Raw genomic sequence first — 24,195 nt, 5'->3', positions numbered from 1 at the left:
GCAAAAATGTCTAGTAAACATTGGCTCTGAAATAAATACCTTAAGGGCTGTGAGTACTCGTTCAGTAGAAAAGCTGTGTTCCACACTAGTAAAGAAGAATAGGCACTTATAGTGCTACAGGTATGCACTTTAGTGCCCATGTTTACTAGACTTTTTTGTTTCAGATGAGCCGGCCGCTGTGGCTGAGTGGTTCTAGACGCTTCAGTTGGGAACTGCACTGCTGCTGTGGTCGCATGTTCGAATCCTGCCTGGGGCAATGAATGTGTGTGATGTCCTCAGGTTCAGAATTCAAATATAAGTATCCTTCAGAGGCAAAAGCTTCTGTCAACAAATCAACAGATTTATAAAGCATCGAATCTCGGTTGGCCCTTTTCTTACACAATACCTGGAAACCATGGAAGATGGGCAACAGGTAGGTTTCATGTTCCTAGATTTCTGGAAAGTGTTTGACACAGTGCCCCACTCGAGACTGTTAACAAAGATCTAGCATTCGAAATAATTTGTCCAGTATGTGAGTGGCTCAAAAGATTTTTAATAAAACCATGTATGTCATCCTGCATTGTGAGTGTTCATCGAAGACAAAGGTATCATCAGATTTACCCAAGGCAAGTGTTCTGGATATGCATAAGCGATTTGGTGGATAGGATGAGCAGCAGTCTGCAGCTGTTTGCTGATGTTGCTGTATGTATAGGGCATTGTAATCTTTAAGTGAGTGTAGAAGGATCCAGCATGACTTGAACCTAATTTCTGTATGGTTTGTTGAATGACATCTTGCTCTAAATATAGAAAAATGTAAATTAGTGCAGATTAATAGGAAAAACAATCATGTTCAAATACATAAGTAATTGAACAGCAACATCAATTACATATCTACTCTGAAGCGCCAAAGAAACTGATACAGGCATGTGTATTCAAATACAGAGATAGGTAAACAGGCAGGATATGGCTCTGCAGTTGGCAGTGCCTCTCTAAGGCAAGTGTCTGGCACAGTTGTTAGGTTAGTTGCTGCTGCTACAATGGCAGGTTATCGAGATTTAAGTGAGTTTGAAAATTGTGTTAGAGGTGGCGCATGAGCGATGGGACACAGCATCTCCGAGGTAGTGATGAAGTGGTGATTTTCCCATATGACCATTTCACAAATATACTATGAATGTCAGGAATCTGGTAAAACATCATATCTCTGACATCACTGCTGCTGGAAAAAGATCCTGCAAGAAAGGGACCAACGACGACTTAAGAGAATCACTCAACACGACAGAAGTGAAACCTTCCACAAATTTCTGCAGATTTCAATGCTGTGTCATCAACAAGTGTCAGCATGCGAACCATTGAATGAAACGTCACCCATATGTGCTTTCAGAGCAGGAGGCCCCACGTGTACCCTTGATGTCTGCATGACACACACGTTGTCTCACCTGGGCACGTCAACGCTGACATTGGACTGTTGACAACTAGACACATGTTGCTTGGTCAGACAAGTCCCTTTCTAAATTGTATTGACCAGATGGATGTGTACAGTTATGGAAACAACCTCGTGAATCTGTGAACCCTTCATGTCGGGGGAAACTGTTAAAGCTGGTGGATGCTCTGTAATCGTGTGGGGCATGTGCAGTTGGAGTAATATGGTTCCCCTGTTATGTCTAGATATGACTCTGACAGGTGACACACATGTGAGCATTCTGTCTGATCACTTTCATCCATTCCTGTCCATTGTATGTTCCTACAGATTTGAGGAGTTCCAGCAGAACAATCTACATCTACGTGGATACTCTACAAATCACATTTAAGTGCCTGGCAGAGCATTCATTGAGCCACGTTCACAATTCCAATCTCGTATAGCATGCGAAAAGGATGAACACCTATACCTTTCCAAACGAGCTCTGATTACCCTTATCTTTTTCGTGGTGATCGTTTCTTCCTAAGTAGGTCAGTATCAACAAAATATTTGCGCATTCGGAGGAGAAAGTTGGTGATTGGAACTTTGTGAGAAGATTGTCACAACAAAAAAAACGCTTTTCTTTTAATGATGTCCAGCCCAAATCCTGTATCATTTCAGTGACACTCTCTCCCATATTTTGCAATAATAGAAAATGTGCTGCCCTTCTTTGAATTTTTTCAATGTCCTCTGTCAATCCTGTCTGGTAAGGATCCCACACAACACAGCAGTATTCTAAAAGAGGACAGACAAGTATAGTACAGGCAGTCTCCTTAGTAGATCTGTTACATTTTCTAAGTGTCCTGTCAATAAAATGCAGTCTTTGGATAGCCTTCCCCACAATGTTTTCTATCTGTCCCTTCCAATTTAAGTTGTTCATAATTGTAATTTCTAGGTATTTAGTTGAATTTATGGCCTTTAGATTTGACTGATTTATAGTGTAATTGAAGTTCAACTGATTGCTTTTAGCACTCATGTGGATGACCTCACACTTCTCATTATTTACAGTCAACTGTCAATTTTTGCACCATACAGATATCTTTTCTGAATCATTTTAGAATTTGTTTTTATCTTCTGATGACTTTATTAGTCGATAAACGACAGCATCATCTGCAAACATCCTAAGACGGCTGCTCAGATTGTATCCCAAGTCATTTATATACATCAGGAACAGCAAAGGGCCTGTAACACCACTTTGGGGAACGCCAGAAATCACTTCTGTTTTACTCGATGACTTTCTGTTAATTACTATGAACAGCGACCTCTCTGACAAGAAATCACGAATCCAGTCACATAACTGAGACGATATTCCATAAGCACGCAATTTCACTACAAGCCACTTACGTGGTTCAGTGTCAAAAGCCTTCTGGAAATCCAGAAATACGGAATTATAATAATAATAATAATAATAATAATAATAATAATTCATAACAGGTCACTCACAGTTGGCTCTCGGGTGCCATATGATCAACAACTACGTAAATACATTTAACGTTGTTCCATAGATCATGGATATGACATTTTGTAATGATGTGAAATGTGTAATTTTAAATAGTTTTCTACACCATGCAGTTACTACTTCATATCTAAGAATTCATCTATTGAGTAGAAGGAGTTGTCATTCAGAAATTCTTTTAATTTGCTTTTCATTGGTGGTTGGCTACCTGTCAGACTTTTAATACTATTTGGGAAATGACCAAAGGTTTTTGTGGAAGCATAATTTACCCTTTTCTGTGCCAAAGTGAGATTTAATCCAGAGTAGTGAAGATCATCCTTTCTTCTAATGTTGTAGCTATGCACTTTGCTGTTATTTTTTAACCCGACCTAGATGTAAGTAAAAATATAATTTATAAAAATGATAAATAAAATCATAAATAACATGTATATAAGATTCACTTTACCAAACCACACAGGTGCATTTGAGAATGGCATTGTATGCTGAAAGAAGCGAACTTGTTGAACAGAAATCTCTGTATACGAGGGCTGTTCAAAAAATTCCAGAACTTGTCCACTACCAGACCTTTCACTTACTGTGTGTGCATAGTCTCCTTTGAAATACTCTCCTCCACAATTGATACACTACTTGCGATGCCATTTCCACTTTCAAGACCATTGTTGGTATGCATCTTGCTGGATCGCTTTAAGTTGCATCTGCTGCGAATTTTCTTCAATGTTTCCTATTCTTGCAAATCTTTGTCCTCTGTGTGGTTTACTATTTTGGAAATTAAAACAAAATCTATGGGAGACAGGTCTGGAGAGCACAGAGGATGAGGCAGCACAGTGATTTTGTTTTTTGTGCGATAGTCATACAACATCAGGGATGAATGTGTGGGTGCGTTACTGTGATGAAAGAGCCATGAATTGTCTGACAACATTTCAGCCCCCTGGGATTAGAATAGGCCAGAGATATTCATGCCTGTCATAAGAGGTGAGTAAAAGGAGTCTCTTACCTTCCGGTGTTTATGCGATGGTCCCCTGTAGGGTTTGACCTCTGTTTTTGAAAATTTTCCCAAAGAGCGTGCCAACTGGGAAAGGGCACCTTACATGGTGCATTGCGTCCATCATGCATTGAGATCTTTAGCCCACATTCACGTCGTGGCATTGCAATCCCACACATCTTCCATCTCGTGGGTGAGGACACCTTCCTGGGTACATTTTCCTCCACCCACTATGCAGTGTCGTTTTCTGCGCCGATTTTGACTTTGGAATTCTTGGCACCTCATATCCATCACAGTAGCTAGTCTATTTTGGTGGGACTGCCATGTACCCTGTTGGTTGTAGCCCCTGACTACACAGGGATCGCTCTGCTGATGACTGCATTTTTAACTGCCCACATATGCCAAGAAGTAGTGCCAGTCACTCTGGAGCGTCGGGAGTGGGTGGCATCTGGGCGGATGACGCGCGAAAAGTGTACCATGTCATCACTTGCTGGTGATTAAATGCCAGCGGTCTCTAAGTGTTCCAAGTCTCAGTACAATGCAAGGAAATATGATCCTAAATCACTCCTCTCCCTGGCCACACCATGGGAGGAATGCTAAGCTAAAAATGGCACTGAACCTTATTTGCCCCCGTACCACATATGTACAAGAGCTGATGCGGACTCCTTTGTCTTGATGATGCCTCAGTTTTTTGTAGAGCATTTAGAGGACAAGTTCGGGGAGGTGGAGGGCTTGTCCATACTGTGGTCAGGGTCAGTCTTGATAAAAACAGCATCCTCTGCCCAGTCATGGGCATTCCTTGTTTGTGACAAACTGGGGGATGTTTCCGTAACCATCACGCACCATAAGACCTCAAATATGGCCCTTCTTTTGCTGTCTGACAGCAGGGTGTGCGCAAACGTAGAGCGACGAGGAGTTTATTTCATCCAGCGCATCCATTGGGGTCCGAGGGATAATCAGGTTGCCACCAGTCCCTTCATCTTGGCCTTCGAGGATGACACAGTAACCGAGAAGATCAAGGTGATGGTCTACTTCTGTGATGTCAAGCCATCTATCCCTCCCCCAATGCAGTGCTTTAAGTGCTGGAAGTTCAGCCGTATGTCTTCCCGCTGTACTTTCAGCATCATCTGTCGAGATTGTGGATGTCCATCCCACCCCAATAATCCATGCGTCTCCCCTCCCATCAGTGTCAACTGCTGAGAACATCATTATCCTTGCTCATCAGACTGCAGGATTTTACAGTAAGAAAGGAAAATCATGGAATAAAAGACCCTGGACTGACTGACCTACACTGAGGCTAAGAGGAACTTTGAAACGTACATCCTGTGGCTAAGGCCTCGTCGTATGCCACCACTACAAGAACAGTTGCAGCCCCATCAGTTGTGTGAGTTCCAGTTGCCTCTCAGAGCTGGAAGACATCAGCTGCCCCTTTGATGGTGGGGGGCACTTCCCTCACTGTTGGTCCTGCACCACCTACCTCGGGAGCACTGTCCTCCAACCATCAGGGACACCAGTCCCCACTTCTCAGCTGGAGAAGCGTAAGTCTCCTTCGGCTCCTATCACTACAAAGTTGTCCCTTGGGTCACTCTCTTCCCAGGTTTCTGCTAGTGGGAAAGATGCCACCCACCACTGGCTGAAGTTCCCAAAAGCAGATGGTCATAGGGCTTCATGATAATCCTCCATCCCAGAGACAGAATCAGTGAATCCGTCCCAGCCAGAGAAACCCAAGGATCAGCGAGAGAATTTCAGAAAGAAGACCCCCAAAACCAAGGGAATTGGGGTGGCACCCACACCAACTGCTGCCCACAACCTCTGCATCTGCGTCTGAGGATGAGATGAAGATTCTGGCATCCACTTAGGACCTAGATCTCGCCATACCCTCACACACAGTGGGTGTAGCCTGTTCAGAAAAAAGTCGGTAGCAGCAGGTGACCCTGAGGCATATACTGCGTCATTGAGTGTTTCATGCCTTCCCAGTCTCACGAACACATCATCCTCCAGTGGAATTGCGGCGGTTTTTTCCACCACCTGGCTGAGGTACGAGAACTGTTAAGCTTTACACCTGCTTTCTGCATCGCCCGCCAGGAAACATGGTCCCCTGCCCTTCATGGCTACTGGGGATATTACAAGAACCGCAGTGAATATAATAGAGTATTAGGTGGAGTTTGCGGTTATGTCCTCAACTCAGTATGTAGTGAACCTGTCCCCCTTCAAACTCCTCTTGAAGCTGTGGCTGTCAGGATAAGGACAACACAGGAAATAACTGTCTGCAACGTCTATCTCCCTCCAGATGATACAGTACCCCAGAATGTATTGGCTGCACTGATTGATCAACTCCCTAGATATTTCCTACTTATGGGAGATTTTAACGCCCATAACTCCATGTGGGGTAGCCCCATGTTTACTGAGCGTGGCAGAGGTGTCGAATTGTCCCAACTCGATGTCTCTCTCTTAAATACAAGTTGCCCCCACACACTTCAGTGTGGCACATGGCACCTATTTGGCCATTGATCTCTCAGTCTGCAGTCCTGTCCTTCTTTCATCTATCCACTGGAGAGCACATGACGACCTGTGTGGTAGTGATCACTTCCCCATCTTCCTGTCACTCCTCCGGCGTCATGCCCACGAGCGCCTACCTAGATGGTCTTCAAACAATGCATACTGGGTAGCCTTCACCTCTGCTATCACTGTTGAATCTCCCCCACATGGTGCCATCGGTGTTGTGATTGAGCAGGTGACTACAACGACCGCTTCTGCTGCGGAATGCGCGATCCCTCTTTCTCTAGTGTGCCCTGGCAAAAGACAGTACCTTGGTGGTCGCCAGAAGTCGCCGAGGCAAGAGCATTGGCAAGCTCTACAACGAAAAAAGTGGAACCCTTCCCTAGAGCACCTAATAGCCTTTAAGTGGCTCCGTGCCTGCATTTGCTTGCATATAAAACGACGAAAACAGGAGTGTTGGGAGAGCTATGTGTTGATCATTGGGTGCCATGTGTCACCTTCCCAAGTCTGGACGAAGATCAGACATCTTTGTGGGTATCAGACCCTAACAGGTGTCCCTGGAATTAACATCGATGGTGGGCTCTCAACCAACACAGAGGCGATTGCTGAGCACTTTGCTCGAGCCTCTGTGTCAGAGAACTACCCCCGAGCCTTTCACATCCTCAAATAGCAGATCAAAGGAAAGTCCTCTCGTCCATAGATGCCACAGTAAACCCTATAACACCCCCTTTACAGAGTGGGAGCTCCTCATCCCTTGCACATTGCCCCAACACAGCTCCTGGGTCGGATTGGATCGCATCCACAGTCAGATGATTAAACATCTCTCGTCTGATTACAAGCGATATCTCCTCATCATCTTCAGCCGGTTCTGGTGTGATGGCATCTTTCCATCGAAATGGCGAGAGAGCACCATAATTCTGGTGCTAAAACCCAGTAAAAATCAGCTTGATGTGGATAGCTATTGGCCCATCAGCCTCACCAATGTTAGCTGTAAGCTGCTGGAACGTATGGTGTGTCAGCAGTTGGATTGGGTTCTGGAGTCACGTGGCCTGCTGGCTCCATGTCAGGGCGGCTTCTGCCAGGCTCGCTCTACTACTGATAATCTTGTGTCCCTCGAGTCTACCATCCGAACAGCCTTTTCCAGACGCCAACATCTGGTTGCCGTCTTTTTTTCCTTGTGTAAAGCATACGACACAACTTGGCAACATCATATCCTTGCCACATTGTATGAGTGGTATCTCCTGGGCCCGCCTCCGATTTTTACCCAAACCTTCCTGTCGCTCTGTACTTCCTGTGCCCAAGTTGGTGCCTCCCATAGTTCCCCCTGTATTCAGGAGAATGGAGTTCTGTAAGGCTCCTTATTGAGTGTATCTCATTGGCCATTTACGGCCTAGCTGTAGGGCTGTTGTCCCCTTCTCTGTATTCCGATGACTTCTGCATTTTGTATTGTTCCTCCAGTACTGGTGTTGCTGAGCAGCGTCTACAGGGAGCCATTCACAAGATGCAGTCCCACTCACTGTATTTGAGACATATTGGTTTTTAGGACTGGTTTTCTGATTACCGATTGACCTGTCTACTTCACCTTTGTCAGCTTAAGCGGAAGTGCTGGCAGCAACTCGAGGCCATTGGCTGTCTGAGCAACACCATCTAGGGTGCAGATCACTCTGTGCTGCTGCAGCTCTATAGAGCCCTTGTTCAATCCCACCTTGACTATGGGAGTCTGGTTTACGGTTCGGCAGCACCCTCAGTGTTGTGTTTACTCGACCCAGTGCATCACTGTGGCATTTGCCTAGTGACAGGAGCTCTTACAATGAGTCTGGTGACCAGTGTTCTGGTGGACGCCAGAGTCCCTCAATTGCAGCCCTGACGCTCACAACTGCTCGCCAGTTCTGTTGCCCACATTCGTAGTTCTCCGTCATTTCCTCTTGATTCTTGAATGTTCCGGGGCTCTGAATTTATTTACACTTATGGCTGAATGGCTGATGGTAATGTTGGCTTCGCCTATATCCACAGAGACCATATTGAACAGCATTCCTTGACCGCTGGCTGCAATGTATTCACTGCAGAGCGTGTGGCCATATCTCGTGCATTTCAGTACATCTGTTCCTGTTCTGGTGAGTCGTTTTTTCTCTGTTCTGACTCTCTGAGCAGCTTAGAAGCTACCAACCAGTGCTACCCTCGCCATCTTTGGTTGCAAACATCCAGGAGCCCATCTCTGCCCTGGAATGGTCCACTCATTCAATAGTGTTTGTGTGGACCCCAGCACATGTCGGAATCCGAGGCAACGAACTTGCTAACAGGCTGGCCAAGCAAGCTATGCGGAAACCGCTCCTGGAGATGGGCATCTCTGAAACTAACCTGCATTCTGTTTTAAGCCACAAGGTTTTTCGGCTTTGGGAGAGGGAGTGGCATAACAGTATGCACAAAAAACTGTGTGTTATTAAGGAGACTGCGAATGTGTGGGAGTCTTCCCTGCGGGCTTCTCACAGGGAATCAGTTGTCCTTTGTTGGCTTCGCATTGGCCGTATGTGGCTCACACATGGTTACCTTCTCCATTGCGAGGACCCACCTCAGTGTTGCTGCGGTTCCCAAATGACAATGATCCTCCTCTTGCTGGACTGCCCACTTTTGTGCCACTCTGCGGCAGACTTTTAACTTTCCCAGTACCCTACCTTCGGTGTTGGGCAACAATGCCTCAACAGCAGCTTTAGTCTTCCCTTATTCGTGAGGGTGTGTTTTATCATTTGATCTGAGTTTTAGCGCATGTCCTTTGTCCCTCTTTGTCCTCCACCCTAGGACCTTTAGGGTGGAGATTTTAATGTGTTGCAGAGTGGCTGGCTTCTCATTTTTTATTCTCATGGTCTGCTGGCCATGGTAATCTGTCTTCTTGTTTTTAATCTTTTCTCTCTGTTTCTTGCGTCCGTCTGTAGTTTTCTTGTCCTGTTTTGTCCTTTGTAGTGTTCGTTGTCTTCTGTCATTCTTCTGGTTCTTCCTTTCCCCTGTTATTGTGCAATACATATTTTTTTTCTTCTTTCCTTTGGGTAATTGTTCTACTGGGAACAAGGGACAGATGACCTTGCAGTTTGGTCTCTTCCCCCCCCCCTTTTAAACCAACCGACCAAGTTCAGGCCATATCCTGCTCACAATTCCCTGCAGGTGTCGCAACACATCCCTACAGTATCATTGATTAACAGTTTGTCCCTGTGGCATGAATTCATGACGATGTTCCTGACATTAGTGTCAGCAGTAGATGTCGAAGGGCGTCCTGAATGAGGGACATCTTTAATTTCCATCTGGACATTTTTAAACAATGTGAATCATTTTTAAACTGAGTACACCTTAAGCGCTTATACCGTAGGCTTCCTGCATCATTTAGTGTGTGTCTGTAAGTGTTTTCTCGAGTTTCACACAAAATTTAATGCAGACATCTTGTTCCTCTGGCTCTGCCATATCAAAATTTGCAAACTGTGACACCTTTTAATCAATACATCATTGAATAATAGCTAACAGCCATACAACAATGAAACTTCTGGCCCTTACTCATTAAACACAGACGTGTGCAGGGCTCGAAACCGCATTTCAGTCCAACACACCATTGGCACAAAATTACAAATGGTCTGCAATTTTTGAACAGATCTCGTACAAGTAAATAAGGATTAAATTGCAGCTACAAGATTTGACTTCGTATAAAACTAGTAAGAAAGTTTAGAGAAGTGGTGTTTGTCATAGGCTGCAAAATGATCCTACAGCTACCCATGTATGTCTTGCATAAGAACAGTGAAGAAAAGATACGAAAAATGTGGTTTCAGAAGGAAACATATAGAGAACCATTTTTTCCTAACAGCACTTGTAAGTGGGACAGAAAAGGGAATGACTAACAGTAGTAAAAGCAGTGCATCTCCATGTGCTATTACAAGATTGGTGTCCAGTAGTGTGAAGAGAATTGAAGAGAACCAGTAAATAAGGTCTCCACATCAGTTAAGGAAGTTCTTCTAAACAGTGATTTACTATTGGGAATGTCAGAACATCGTTAAATTCCTCCATAGTAATGATATGCCAGAGCTGTCACATGCAGTCATTGATTATGTAAATGACATTCACAGGATGCTAAAAATTAAGTTCTTTTGAAGGCCATCTTTGCTAAATGAGCTCTCCATATTGAAACAGAACCTATGTAAAGAAAGAGAAGAGAGCTTACAGAAAAGTAAAAACAGCAACCAACCTCTGTTAATAATGCTATTTATTGTGTACAAATAGTGTTATAAACAGTTAAGAACTGACTGGTTAATCACCAGATTGGTATGCACATTCATAATTAAATTAATTAAAAACACACACACACACACACACACACACACACCACACACGACACAGAGCCAAAGAAATTGCCTGTTGGATAAGTTACAACATGTATAGTAATGTTACAGTAGGAGGTTAACAATGCATAAAAGTTTCACTACAGGCAATACATACTGCATGAAACTTATTTGTAACTAAATTGAAAATAAAAAATCGTTATTTATCATTATGGTATAACGAAATTTTACAATTGTGCATACATAAATATTAAGAGAGTTAGACCCAAATACCGTTGTGACAGCTTACTGCCAGTGTGAATTAGTATTATGACAAATAGATTAAACCAATTAAATGTCTGTTCTATTTTAGTGTGCCATTTGATTTTTGGTTAGGCTCTGAATGTTTCAGTTGTAGGACAGAAAGCAGATGAATGAAATTCTGTCAGAAGGCAAAACTGACTGATTCAATGTGTCCACTGACAAGTATGAAGTGGTGGTTTTTTAAAATGATCGTTTTATATGGGATATACACCTATCTCATCAAGCAGATATATAAAGATATCTTTTTCAGTAGGATGCAATAGTTGAATTGGTGTCCAATATGTTTTACTATGCTTAAACAACCCTGTCTCAACAAATAATCACAATAATAATTAAAGAATATAAATTCAAGTTTTCATGGTGTTTCTGTCTGAAGTAATTTGTGCAGTTAGTCGTGGGCACATTGGTTGTAGATTGCTGTGCCTAAGTTGACTTTTGCAATAAAAAGTAGTTATAAAATCACACACATCTTGAATTCTTGATGTTGTAGATAATGGCTCAGCTTGTTGTTTCGTAAGTTTACAGGGTATGTTCTCTGAAGAGGCCAAGGTTTTGACATGTTTAATGAACAGAATTTTTTCTCTGATAGTCTTGATCCAGAATAGAAGCTTCTGAAATGTGGTTCTACAGAAGAATGCTGAAGATTAGATGGGCAGATCACATAACTAATGAGGAAGTATTGAATAGGATTGGGGAGAAGTGAAGTTTGTGGCACAACTTGACCAGAAGAAGGGATCGGTTGGTAGGACATGTTCTGAGGCATCAAGGGATCACCAATTTAGTATTGGAGGGCAGCGAGGAGGGTAAAAATCGTAGAGGGAGGCCAAGAGATGAATACACTAAGCAGATTCAGAAGGATGTAGGTTGCAGTTGGTACTGGGAGATGAAGGATAGAGTAGCATGGAGAGCTGCATCAAACCAGTCTCAGGACTGAAGACCACAACAACAACAACAGTCTTGATTCTTTGTAATGCATTTATGGAACAGTCATGTCAATAATCAGGTTCTGTTCTCTTGTGTATAATTCAGTTGGATGCTCTTTTAAATGAAACACTTTTTTAAGAATCAGTTTTATGTATTTCACCATAACAAAAATCTAAACAGTCTTGAATATATAAATGTGTGCCATATATCATTGAAACTTTACAAGTCCCTGTTACATAAATACAGTTGAGAGAAGTTCCTGATTTGCTTCTCCCATGCCTGTTCTCTGTGAATCCATCTCACTGATACTTCCTCCCCAACTCTTTCCAGAACAAATAAAGTTAACAAAGATGTTATGGTGCAGTAGTACAGAGAGTTTCACAAATGTCAATGCAGGCAACTGCAATATATTTTCTGTAGATAATATTATTTGATATACAAACATTTTGTGTAAAGAATGTATGATTTCATAACCATAAATATAATTTTTACAGCAGAATTTTAATAACAAATGTTTTGCAACAAGTAGGTTTATTTGCCGATAACTAGTAAAAGTAACAAATCTGATTTCGTGGGATAGTGTTTTCAGGTATAAAGTGAAAATATAAAGAAACTGATTTTTAAAATGTGCTGGAAGAAATATAACATGATAAATGAAATTTAAATTGATGGTCAGCCATATATAACAGACCTGAACACTTCCTTTTAGAACACAAGGTATTCAAATTTCAGTGAAACACTAGAAAAAGAATTATATTGAAAGTTCGATTTGTTGACACAACTGTTTCATCATCTACTACTGAGCAGATGTCACAAAGGTATAGACTCGTTCCAATGCCTGTTACGGGTTGTATTCATTACAAATGTGGCTTTCGATATTTAACTGATGGCATTGACACATTCCTTGCTTTCAGTCTCAAACCTTCTCCTGGTGTGACCAGTGTAGTATATATTAACATTGCATTTGAAATTTTTTTAGCAATGTTTGGCTGAATATCCGTTTGTTTTGAGTCGTTACAGTTTCTTCCATTACATAGTTTTAATAGTTCGAATATGAAAATTTGTCATTAATGTAAAAAAAAGTGATGTGTAATGTATATCTAAATTATAAATAATTAATTCATCATTTTAAATGCAACCTTCAGAAACAGTGAAATATAATAATAAAAGTAAGTTGTTGAAAACACATTTTTCCTGTCTCTATGTATCTGTCTTCTTTTTCTAATGTTGAAAATAATCACTGTCCTCAGCAGTAACCATGTTGAACAAACATTAGCTACTGATAGGGCAAAGAAAAAAATATTAAGAAGTGGATATAACACAGTTTTCCATCGTGAACAAAATTACAGAAAAGAACAAAAAATATGAATTACACTTTGGTAGTTATATATTTCCAAGCAGCATTGAGTTCAGTGGCTACCAAATCTGAAGTACCAGCCCTTGCAAAACAAAGCATTGATTCAGCCTATGTAAGTGCACTGAAGAGTGGTTGTGTCAGCCTCACAGTTTCCCTCACACTGATCATGATAGACAGAACTAAAGAGTCAAACAAAACTGGATATTAATAAAACTATTCTCAGTCCTCCCAGAAAAGCTTTTCACATTGCCAAATTGCCAAACAGAGAAAATAAGTGCAATAAACCTGTAACTCGGGGTGATAATCACACAGTGTAGCCTCACAGAAGAAGGAATTGTCTTTTGTACACAGAAGTAATCAGTGTCTGATGTACAATGTGAGATTAGACCTGATAAAGTAAGGTACCTATTTCCAGTGTTTCATTTGGATCTGGACACTGGACCAGTATTGGTTAAGTTGTTCTGTTTTTCCACTTTTCAGTGTCAAATTAACTTTTTAAGAATTATGGGTTAGTGACTATAATGTGTTTAAAATTACTTCAGGGTTAGGAACTTTTTGGAGGTAGTAAGGGGGAGCCCACAAGGAAGGCACAGACTGTATTCCACCAATTCTGCAATACCTGTAACAACAGGAAGCATGCAGAGTTGTCAGACCTTCACCCCAGGACCAAAAAAATTTCCCATTTCCATTGTTTGAATTTCAGGCAGTTTGCTGTTATGTGTGATCATTGCAAACTGTGATTTTGTTTGTTGTGATTTATACTGTTGCCGGAGTTATTATTGCATTTGTTGTTACTTTTATTTGTTGTGTGGTATTGAACAGTGTTTCACAAAGAAAATCATCAAAAGTTGAGTGGAAAAATTCCACCTCAATCTCTCAGCTAGGTTATTGCCATACAAGGTTAGTTAAGATAAATGGTTTGTGTTACTTGCCTATTTTCAGACTGAATAACTTAATGGTGATCTCTGCTCTCTCTCAGTAATGTAACTGATAGAAATGCTGCATCTCTGAACATAAACAAGAACGGTATTGAGAAGGTTGGCAAGAAAATGTTAAAGATAGAAAAGGAAAATGGAAAAACATCGAAGGTTAAAATTCTTGAGGAAAAAACATGGTATGGATAAGTGGATTATGAATATAGTTTCATTTGCTGAGAAAGGAAAATTCAGCACTTGGAAGTTATTGGTCACCCTTAAGGAATCAGTTCTTCTTCATGGCTGTCACATACAGTATTACACGACCTAGGATGTTACTATGTACATTTCTGTAACTGTAAGCTGTTGATGAATAGGGAGAATTTAGCTGCATGGCAATGGCAATTTGTGAGGCAGATCCTTGGCATCAATATCGATGAAGTGGTGTGGCTTGATGAGATGTGGGTCAGTTATGGTCACTTTATGAAGCAGGGCTGGCCAGTTGATGTAAGTAAAGGAACATTGGCAATATCTTCTGACAATGGAGACAAACTTACTGTTTGTCATGCAGGCATCTCAGAAGATTTTCTCTTGAATGGTTATGTGCTTCTAAAGTCGAGCAGACAGGAGATGATCCTTACGAAATAACCTAATACTGTTAATAATGTTGTTCATAGAATCACTATGATCCTTACGAAATAACCTAATACTGTTAATAATGTTGTTCATAGAATCACTAATGCATAATCTCAGAATACTGTGAACAGTTGTTCTAGATAATGCTCCTTACCATTCAGCTGTAGTTTACGATACATCTACCGTGACAAAGAGAAAGAAGGAATGACTAATTGGCTTCAATTTCATAATGTTGATTTAAGTGGCAGATAATCCTACAAAGGTGGTGCTTATGGAATGAATAGCCCTACAAAAAACACAGTTCCCCATATACGAGCTGGTGAAGACACATGGGTATACAATCATTAGGCTACCACTTTGTTGCTACCATTTCAACCCAACAGAGTTAATATGGGCCCAAATTAAGAGCTACAGTACCAGGAGTAATAATAAATTTGCTCCTGCTGCAGTCTGAAAGGTCACAGGAGAATCAGTTTTAGAATGTCATACCTGAAGACTGGAAGAAGACCAACATACATACTTAGACCTTCAGTGAAGGGGAAGACTATTTCATTTAATAATGTCTGTACAGAACAGTGTTACTTACAGCATCTGTGAGTGCAAGAGTGAATTGAGTGGAATTTCTACCTTATCACAAAAGAAATCAAATATATATAGCATATTCAGCTTGAAATGCACAATTTACAGCAGTAAGTGGCTACATAACAAAATTATTTTTTAGTGAGTTTTGACGTTTTAATAAGAAGGCCTTACCGGCAACCAACTCCAAATGAAGTTCATGTCAGTTATATAGTCGGTATCCCACAAAATAAATATTGTCATTTACAGTATAATTGCTGCAATACTGTAGTAATGCTTTTTTGTATCACTTTTTTTATCTTTCTCCAAATACTTGGCCTATTTAAAGTATGTTTTCTCACCATGAAAGACATGCATACATATTATATTTTATTATGTTAGACGTAAGTAGGTGGATCAGAAAAATTAATACCATATTCATTATAAATGTAGCATTCCGTATCTCATCATGAAACCATACAGCTAACCACTTAGTACTTCATGAACAAAGGACCATTGTGCATCATATGTAACTGAAACTGTCTCATGTTAGAGAACTCTGACAGAGTTATGATTTGGAGTTGATGAAAATTTGACATATTTCTAAGATTTCATTCATTTCATCTGTTCACTTAACATCAATAACCAAAAAGTTCCCCATATATAGAAAAATCAGTAACATCAGAAAATGCATTATTGTGAACTGTCCATATATTAACTTAATAATTTGCTGCCTCAAATAAAGTGAAAACGTAGCGCAGCCCTTCGAGAACATGTCAAGGTGGGATCCTTATTTATAAAGAGAGTAGTTTGAGAGATTCAGCAAGTTGAATGAAGTGTAAGATTATTTGAGAGTTCAGTGTGGGATGTGGTAACTCTGCTCTGCACCTCCACAATCTTCTGCTCAACTGTCGGTTCTAAAGTGATTTTGAACAGACCATAGTACTTTGTGTATATCTGTATAATTTACCACTTCAGAAACATTAAGAAAGATAATTGAGAGTGTTTGTAATTCTTCCTACAATAGAGTAAATGAGCCATTGCATTTTCACACTTCTTGTAAATGGTCAATAACAGAGTATTGTATTCCCAGTGTAGACTTATACGAATAAGGCATAAATTTTAATGTGAAAACTTTTCAAACAAGGAGTTTCTCAACAGTCAGTAAAAAGGTGAGTGCTGAGAATCACTAAGAGAGGCCGAAAAACAAAGAAATAAATCTGAAAATAGGTTAGAGTTGATGATCTAGTTAGGACTGTAATGAAAATTGGATGGTAGGGGTACGACATGGCCAGAAGAAGGTAGACATGAAGGTAGGCAGGCCACAAAAGTTACTTGTTGCATTTCAAAAGAAAAGAAAATGAAAAACTTGAAGGCGGTAGATGACATTGAAAAATACACAGAAAGAAAGTAAAAGTGTAAACCTGATGACTCTAATGCATGGAAATGTCTAGGTGTGGCTTTGATTCAGCAGTAGAAGTCAAATGGCTGCTGGTGCTGCCGATCGTGGTAGTGAATGTTTATGACCTTTGAATTACTGTGTAGCTGCATCTGTACATAAAATGAGAAATTATTAAGCTGTGGGTCTCTGATGTCACATGGAAAGCACATAATTTCAGTTTTCATGAACTTCTAGGGCTTCTGTCTCTTCACTCACAATTTTCTGCATCTTTTGAACTATGCGTGTGTCCAGCATTTTATTATTTGCTATTCTGACTCGGGGTTCTAAAGTAGCTCATTCACTTGATGCATACTTATTGTTTGTACTGTTTTCTGCATCCTCAGGATAATTATATATATTAAAGGACATATTATCAATATGTCTACCACAGAAACAGTGACTGTAAGGATGTATCAAGCAACAAAATATGCTAGACTCTCGATGTTCTGGCCATTCCACGCATACATGAGTAATGGATTAGTAGAAGTGCCACATTATTGTGAGTGTCCATAATTTAGTTTAAACACAAAGAAAGTGTACTTTATTAAGTCCCAAGATACATTAACTTTCATAGAAGACTTACTTTTTGACTGTGTACATATAAGTAGTATCATTTACTATGAAACATGTCCCAAATTTTTAGTTGTCACAATAATGATAAACGATGTCAGCACACTGCTGCTTTACAAGCATTACACCAGTACTGCATGTATCTGGTTGTTGCATAATGTTCTTCAGGAAGATGTCTGTAGCTTTGGCACCAGCAGCATGAGAAATCTTCATGCTCTCTCCTTACACGCCCTTTTCTTCTTATTTCATCAAACCCGTTCTACACACTTTTATTTCCTTACCTTGTAACATTTGGTGTATCTCACAGTTTTCCTCATTCAGCCACTTAGCAAAATATTCATAAATGTCTCATCCTCCTGGAGCTTATAGAATGTTTAACATTGTACTTGACAAACAACATTGCTGTGTCCATTACTTCTGCTTGACCAACTAGAGACCAGTGGTGGGCCATGTTACTGAGAGGCCTGAGTACTGAGAGCCACATTAGTGAAAGTTTAGTTTAAGAGTAAAAATGAACACTTCAAATATGCTGCAGTCTGAAAAGCTGACAGCTTACAATTATGTGTATGTTGTCTTTCACTGGTTTCACAGTTATACGTATTTGAGTATTTGTATAGCATTAGAATCAGATGTACAGAGTAAGAAAGTGTCATTCAAAGTTGAACATGTGTTAAGCTGCTCAAGACTACAGTCAGCAAAGTCAGTACCATTTGTTTAAAATTAAAAATTATTCTAATATTTGGCCATAATTGAGGATGGCTGACACAATTGGGGATGGCTGTTGTGTGGATTATAACTGGAATGACAGTATACAGCATGTATAATGCTCGTGGCATGGGATAATGTGTAAATCTCCAATTTAAATAATGCTTAATGCTTGCAGGCAGTTCAGTAGCCCTAAGGTTGAAACTTCCTGTGGGTGGTTAAAATTGTGTGTTGGACTAAAACTCAAAACTGGAATCTTGCATTTTGTGGCCTGGCATCAACACCATGTCAGGAAGTTTCAAAACTGTGCATACAGTATTTTAGTGTGAAATATTCATTGCAGGAATCATATGATTGATAGCCTCCATATTTATTTTTGTGATATGAATGTTGGAATTGTTCAGTAAGTTAATGATGTATGTTTCTTAAACTCATTGGTCTGTATTGCTGGCCCTCAGCTGATATTCATCCCCAGGCATATGTGAATGCATGTGCATCTGTCATTCAGCAAGGAAGTACTTGTCTTTGTGGATGCACTGAGTCGTTTACTGCTTCTGACTAATTTTTTTGCATGTATCTGTAATGAAATAATTTCTATAAATATTTTGCATGTTTCCCACAGCCTCTTTATTATACATTGTATGTTACTTTTCTGTACATTACCAGTAGGGAGTAATCCAGAATTAGCAGTTCTCAGAATAGTAGTAGTGTGTCTTAATTTTTTTACTTACTTACCTTTTTGAATTCATTACCTAATAGTGTTATAAAATGTTTCAGGGGATAGCCTCAGAAAGACTTGCACCGCACAGTCCAAGGTAAGGTTTTCATTATTCATTGAACTATTTTCTTAAAAGTACAGTTAACAGAGTGTATCAGTGCCCCACTACTGGAATGTGGGGAGGCCAGCCTGACCCAGATCAAATGTACTTTCCAGATTTAAAAAAAGAAGGCTGGTAAACAGGCCAGTTTTGATGTGGAGTTTAGGCACTTTTGAACATCCCACTGGGTGAATACCAGGCTGGTATCCATATCCAACTCCAAATACATGCCACACCACTATTTAGAAAATGATCTTATACACACTCATAGGATTTGGGGGAGGAGGGTGAATAGGTGACTGAGGACTTTGATGTTTAGTCTCCTAAATTCCACAATCAACAATAACAGAAGTACTGATTCTCATTAGCTCGTGGGGAAACTGTTAGTTGTATATTGAGGACTTTTTTCTTTATTGTTGTATTAATAGGCAGTCATATTACAGTAAAAGGGAATATGATCAATAATGCATATGTATTTGGATTTGACGCTCTGTGTGTGCTAGGTGAGAATGCCATAGTTTTGTGCTAGTAACTTCTTACACAAGTTAGCAGTAAAATAAAAGTGACTAAGTGACGAAATCTGAAAGCTGTGTCCTTAACTGCGTGCTATGAAAGGCCGATTTATGTAGATGGTTTGCTGATGAAATGAAGTGTGTGAAGTTTTCATTGCTCCATTTTTCTGCTTCCAAGTACTGAGCAGTATTTTTATAGAAGGTAGTTACTAAATCTTTTATTGTAACTGGTTTCTTAATCAACAAATCAGCATAATGAAAATAAACTGTAATAACTTTCATGGAAATTCCAGAGTAATTTTTAATTCCCTTATGGCGTTCAAAGATGTTGAATTGGTAGTAGATGTCTATTTATTTGAAGTACCACACCCAAATTATATCCTACATGAAAATATATAGGGTGGTGCATGAAAAATTGGCCCTGAATACTAGAATTCTCATTGTTGCCCACCAATCATATATATCATTCCGAAGCTGTTGCAGTTCCATTTTGTGTTAAATACAAAAGTTGTGTCATGGTTAAAACTATAAGCAAACATATCAGTGAGATACATCTTCTTCAAGAAAGAATTGCAATAGTGGAGGGGTATTTGTCTACTGGTTCATTTAAGGAAATGCGAGACATTTTTGCAAAGAAGTTTCTTGACATTTCCATACAGACAGAGAGCAGTCTAACAGGATTTGGTGACAAAATGGTATACTACAGAGTCAGTTGTGAACGAGAAAAAGATGCAGGCCCCACCTGTTGGTGCACCCACTGTGACCATGGTGATCAGAGTACAGTTGATCCAGAATCCAAAGAAAACAACACACAACAAGTGAATGTTTGTGCAGGTCTTGTCAACATGTTTTACACCATATAGGGACGCAAACCTACAAAATGTCAAGTTGGGGAAGATATGGTAAAAAATGTGAATTACCATATATGTCTATGTCAGACTGTTGAGAGTGGAATGTTGGATCTGTTGCTATATTCATGAATGATGAATCCTGCTCTCATCTAACGGGACATTCAATTCCCAGAACACCAGATACTAGTCAGATACAATCTCAGTTGGATAAATGTGAAATCCCTTCATAATGAAAAAACCTGTGTGTGGTGTGCCTTGTCAGCAAGTTGGGTTGTCGATCCAATATTTTTTGAAACAACAGTAAACTCTGCTGTGTATATGTGAACCTTTGAGGAATTTTATACATGGGTGAACCCTCCCCCCTGTGGATGTACACATGCTACCTTTCAACAGAATGGGGGCAACATGTCACACTCTTGTGAGGGAATCTCATGAATTCATGAGAGATTCAAGAAGCAAAGACTGTCAGTAAAAGATTTTGGCTGCTGCTTTCACCTGACCTAACCACTTACGACATATAACTGTGGGATAATGGGGGTGGGGGAAGGAGGGTCTAAAGGGAGAAGTGTACACACATAACCCAATAATGTTAGAAGACTTGAAGGACAACACTCCTGATGAAATTTTGCGAATTGTTGCGACAGATCCGTTAACGTATATATTTACGTGTTAGCTTGTACAAAAAAGTCCATTGAATCATAAGGTCATTTTTACCACCTGATGTGATGTAGTGTAAAAGGCAAAATCAATTCAGCAAATATAGGCTTTTATATTAGCTTATTTATTATTTATTTATTATCTAATTACTGCATGTTCATCTAATTTTTGTTGTATCTCTCATGGTAGACAACAGTTCATGTGTCGTTAGCAAGCAGTCTGTACTCGGGTTCAGTTTTTCAATCGCCATCCTACATAAGGCAATACAATATTGTTTTAAGCAAATTTGTTATGACACATAAGTATCTAATTTTCTTGTATTTGTTGTAAAAGCTTCGTATCTATTATTTCATAATGTGACACATAACATGATACTTGTTACAAACTACATCCACATTTATGTTTGTATTCTGTAATAGCATATGTTTCTTGTACACCACTGAAAATGAAAAGGTAAAGGTGATGCTTCTCATTTATGATAACTTCACAAAACTGAGTAATTCCTGAATCTTCAATACAAAATCCACAAGAGTTTATTTCCATAAGAGTTTTTCTGTTGAATGAAAGTACTTCTTGCCTATTTTTTAGTCCTTTTATTGTGTTCTGATTCAGTATCATCACTTCAGATGACTTACACCATTTACGTTCTGCACCATATTTAAATACCAGTTGCTGTATACTTGCAACCATGCACAAGTTCTCTTTGTCTACCTGCTCAAAGAGCAGAGTCGAAACATGATATCAAGACACACATAAGAACTCCATCCAAAACCTTATATTACCATCAAAGTTACAATGTGAGAGTCGTGAGTCATAATGAGATACACGTGTAACATTGACCTTATTAACAGTATAATTTCCAGTACTTGCAGATTCACTATAATTCAGACTGAATTGAAGTCGATTGTAGTTCAGGTCACCTGGTGTCTGATGGTATGTTAGTTACTCACACTCTTGATATTCTGAATTTCTGCACAGATCTTCTCTGTAGGTAATTATTTGTGAATATCTTCTAGAATTTCATTGTGGATAAAAGTTTATGGTGCAGGGTTCTTGTGTTGTGGATAAGTAGTGCCATTTTTTTGTAAATAAGGGTTTTTGTTACCCTTCCAGTCTCAGCAAATTGTTATCTGTTGAAGGAATATGTCATAAATTATGCTAAAGAGGTAATGAATTTAGTGGACAATGATATGAGGATGTGGAAGTGTGATGTATGGAAGTTTGTCTCAGTCCGAGGAGCATGCACCGATAGCCAAAGTTGTGAAGGAGACCACTTGAAGATAAGCGGAAAATTCAGGTTTGAGTCCCTGTCTGGCACTGTTGAGTAGTAGATTTATCACAGATGTCAAGAAATGTGCAGTCAGTGAATTAAATTTTGAACTATTTCATACAGGTTTGTATCGTTAACATGTCTATTCTTTCAGATTTGTGTGATTAATTCTACATTCACTTGTAAGTCTTTCCCCTGACTTTAACTGACAAGGCAGTATTGAAAATTTTCTCATCAGAATCAAGCCCTCAAATGAATGAACGTCATTCACTACATTGCCGTAAGGTCCTTCCAATAAATTTTAAGCTGTTTACAGAAATTGTTCAGATACTTTTCCCACCAAACAAATTATAGTTGTTTACAGAATTCATGCCAGCCGGAGTGGCTGTGCTGTTCTAGGTGCTACAGTCTGGAACCGAGCGACTGCTACGGTCGCAGGTTTGAATCCTGCCTTTGGCATGGATGTGTGTGATGTCCTTAGGTTAGTTAGGTTTAATTAGTTCTAAGTTCTAGGTGACTGATGACCTCAGAACTTAAGTCGCATAGTGCTCAGAGCCATTTGAACAGAATTCTTATAATTTTTACCAAACCAAATGTTTCCATACAACTGATTTAGAGTAACTTTTTACTCTCCATGTTGAAAACTTATTTGATACTAACAGCCTAAATACTACATTTTCAATTTACACAGACAAGAATTCATCTTACAGAACAAGAAATAGTTTCTCATCAGTATCATTTGCTTCACTCACATGAACTAATACATAAATATTCTGTGAATTAACTACATTCTTGTTTTTACTAATTACATCAATCACTTCAAAGTTTTCAACATAATTAACAGCATTAGTTATTCAAAAACCAAATTCCACTTCACGTTCCTTTCTTTTAACTACATTTGTGGTTGTAGTAGCAACATGCTCAGTGTGAACTTAATTTTTTATCTTTTACTGTCAGTGTTAACCTAATTTTTTTATTCTAGACTGCAAAGTTTTATTTTAAAATTTTCACTCATCCCACTATCATTCACTGTTTTCAAGTTTCATGAATCAGTTTCAAAACTTGTGTCTGATTTAGTAAGTTCTTGCTGAAAATTGTTCACTGGTCTTGCATTAATTTCAGGTAATTGTTCAGCAGGGCTTGTTAACTTTTTTGTTATTTTTGACAATGTTGTTTTCCAACATCGAGAGTGTTTAGTAGCTGTCATAGTTGATTCATTTATGGCTTTACTTGGTCAGAATTAGTCCAAACATCTTAAAGATTACTTTGATTGTCTTTTTGATAATTTTCAGCTGATGGAAAGTAAGTAAAAATAAATGGAAGAATTGCACTAGGAAAAGTTTTTTAACTTTAACTTCGTGTGTCCCAGTTCATTGTTGCTGGTATTACTGTTAAGTTTCCAGTCTTTCGTAATTACGTATGTTGTTCAATAACAAATTTCATTGAACTCTTTTGCTGCTATTCCTGCAACGTTTTCATTCATTCTACCCTGGCTGACTCCTACAAGATGCAATCATACTTTTCTCTTATCAACTCTGTTTTTAACGTTTTACCAGTGTTATTTAAAACAACTAACATTTTGTTTGCAATATGATATGTCATACCTGAACAATAAGAGGAAATGAATAGTAATGTCTATAAAATTTTAAACTCACTTCATTTAAATGATTATGTTGTACTTAATTCTTGTTCATCATCCATTCTATGTTGATATTGTTGTCACAATTTTAACCTAAAATCTATTGTATTTATGCATGCAAAATTGTTTGCTGGTTTTACAGCTGTTTATATATGTCATTACATGTAACTCTGCAATCTTTGTCTTAAACTTCTCACCTTTTATTAACATTTTCAATATAGTTGTTCTCACAGTGCAACCAAGCATCATGTGGTCACCCTTCCAACCTTACAGGTGTATTCCTGACACAATAATACCTTCTAGTGCCAAGAACATGACTTTATAGGTATTACATTATATAGTTACTCCAGTG

General features: G+C 39.3%; 1 protein-coding gene across 7 annotated transcripts in view; it reads left to right on the top strand.

The window, feature by feature from the left end:
• LOC124553887 (zinc finger protein 708-like) overlaps nt 1-24,195 on the top strand; it is a 179,890-nt gene that overhangs the window by 125,368 nt on the left and 30,327 nt on the right. For all 7 annotated transcript variants that reach the window (XM_047127899.1, XM_047127903.1, XM_047127900.1 and 4 more), the window contains exon 7: nt 18,874-18,911. In XM_047127899.1, coding sequence (XP_046983855.1) covers nt 18,874-18,911 — 38 coding nt within the window. The remainder of the gene's footprint in view (nt 1-18,873; nt 18,912-24,195) is intronic.

This window comes from Schistocerca americana, chromosome 11 (assembly GCF_021461395.2).
Source record: "Schistocerca americana isolate TAMUIC-IGC-003095 chromosome 11, iqSchAmer2.1, whole genome shotgun sequence".
Classification (NCBI taxonomy): domain Eukaryota; kingdom Metazoa; phylum Arthropoda; class Insecta; order Orthoptera; family Acrididae; genus Schistocerca; species Schistocerca americana.
This window is presented reverse-complemented; position numbering and strand designations above follow the sequence as displayed.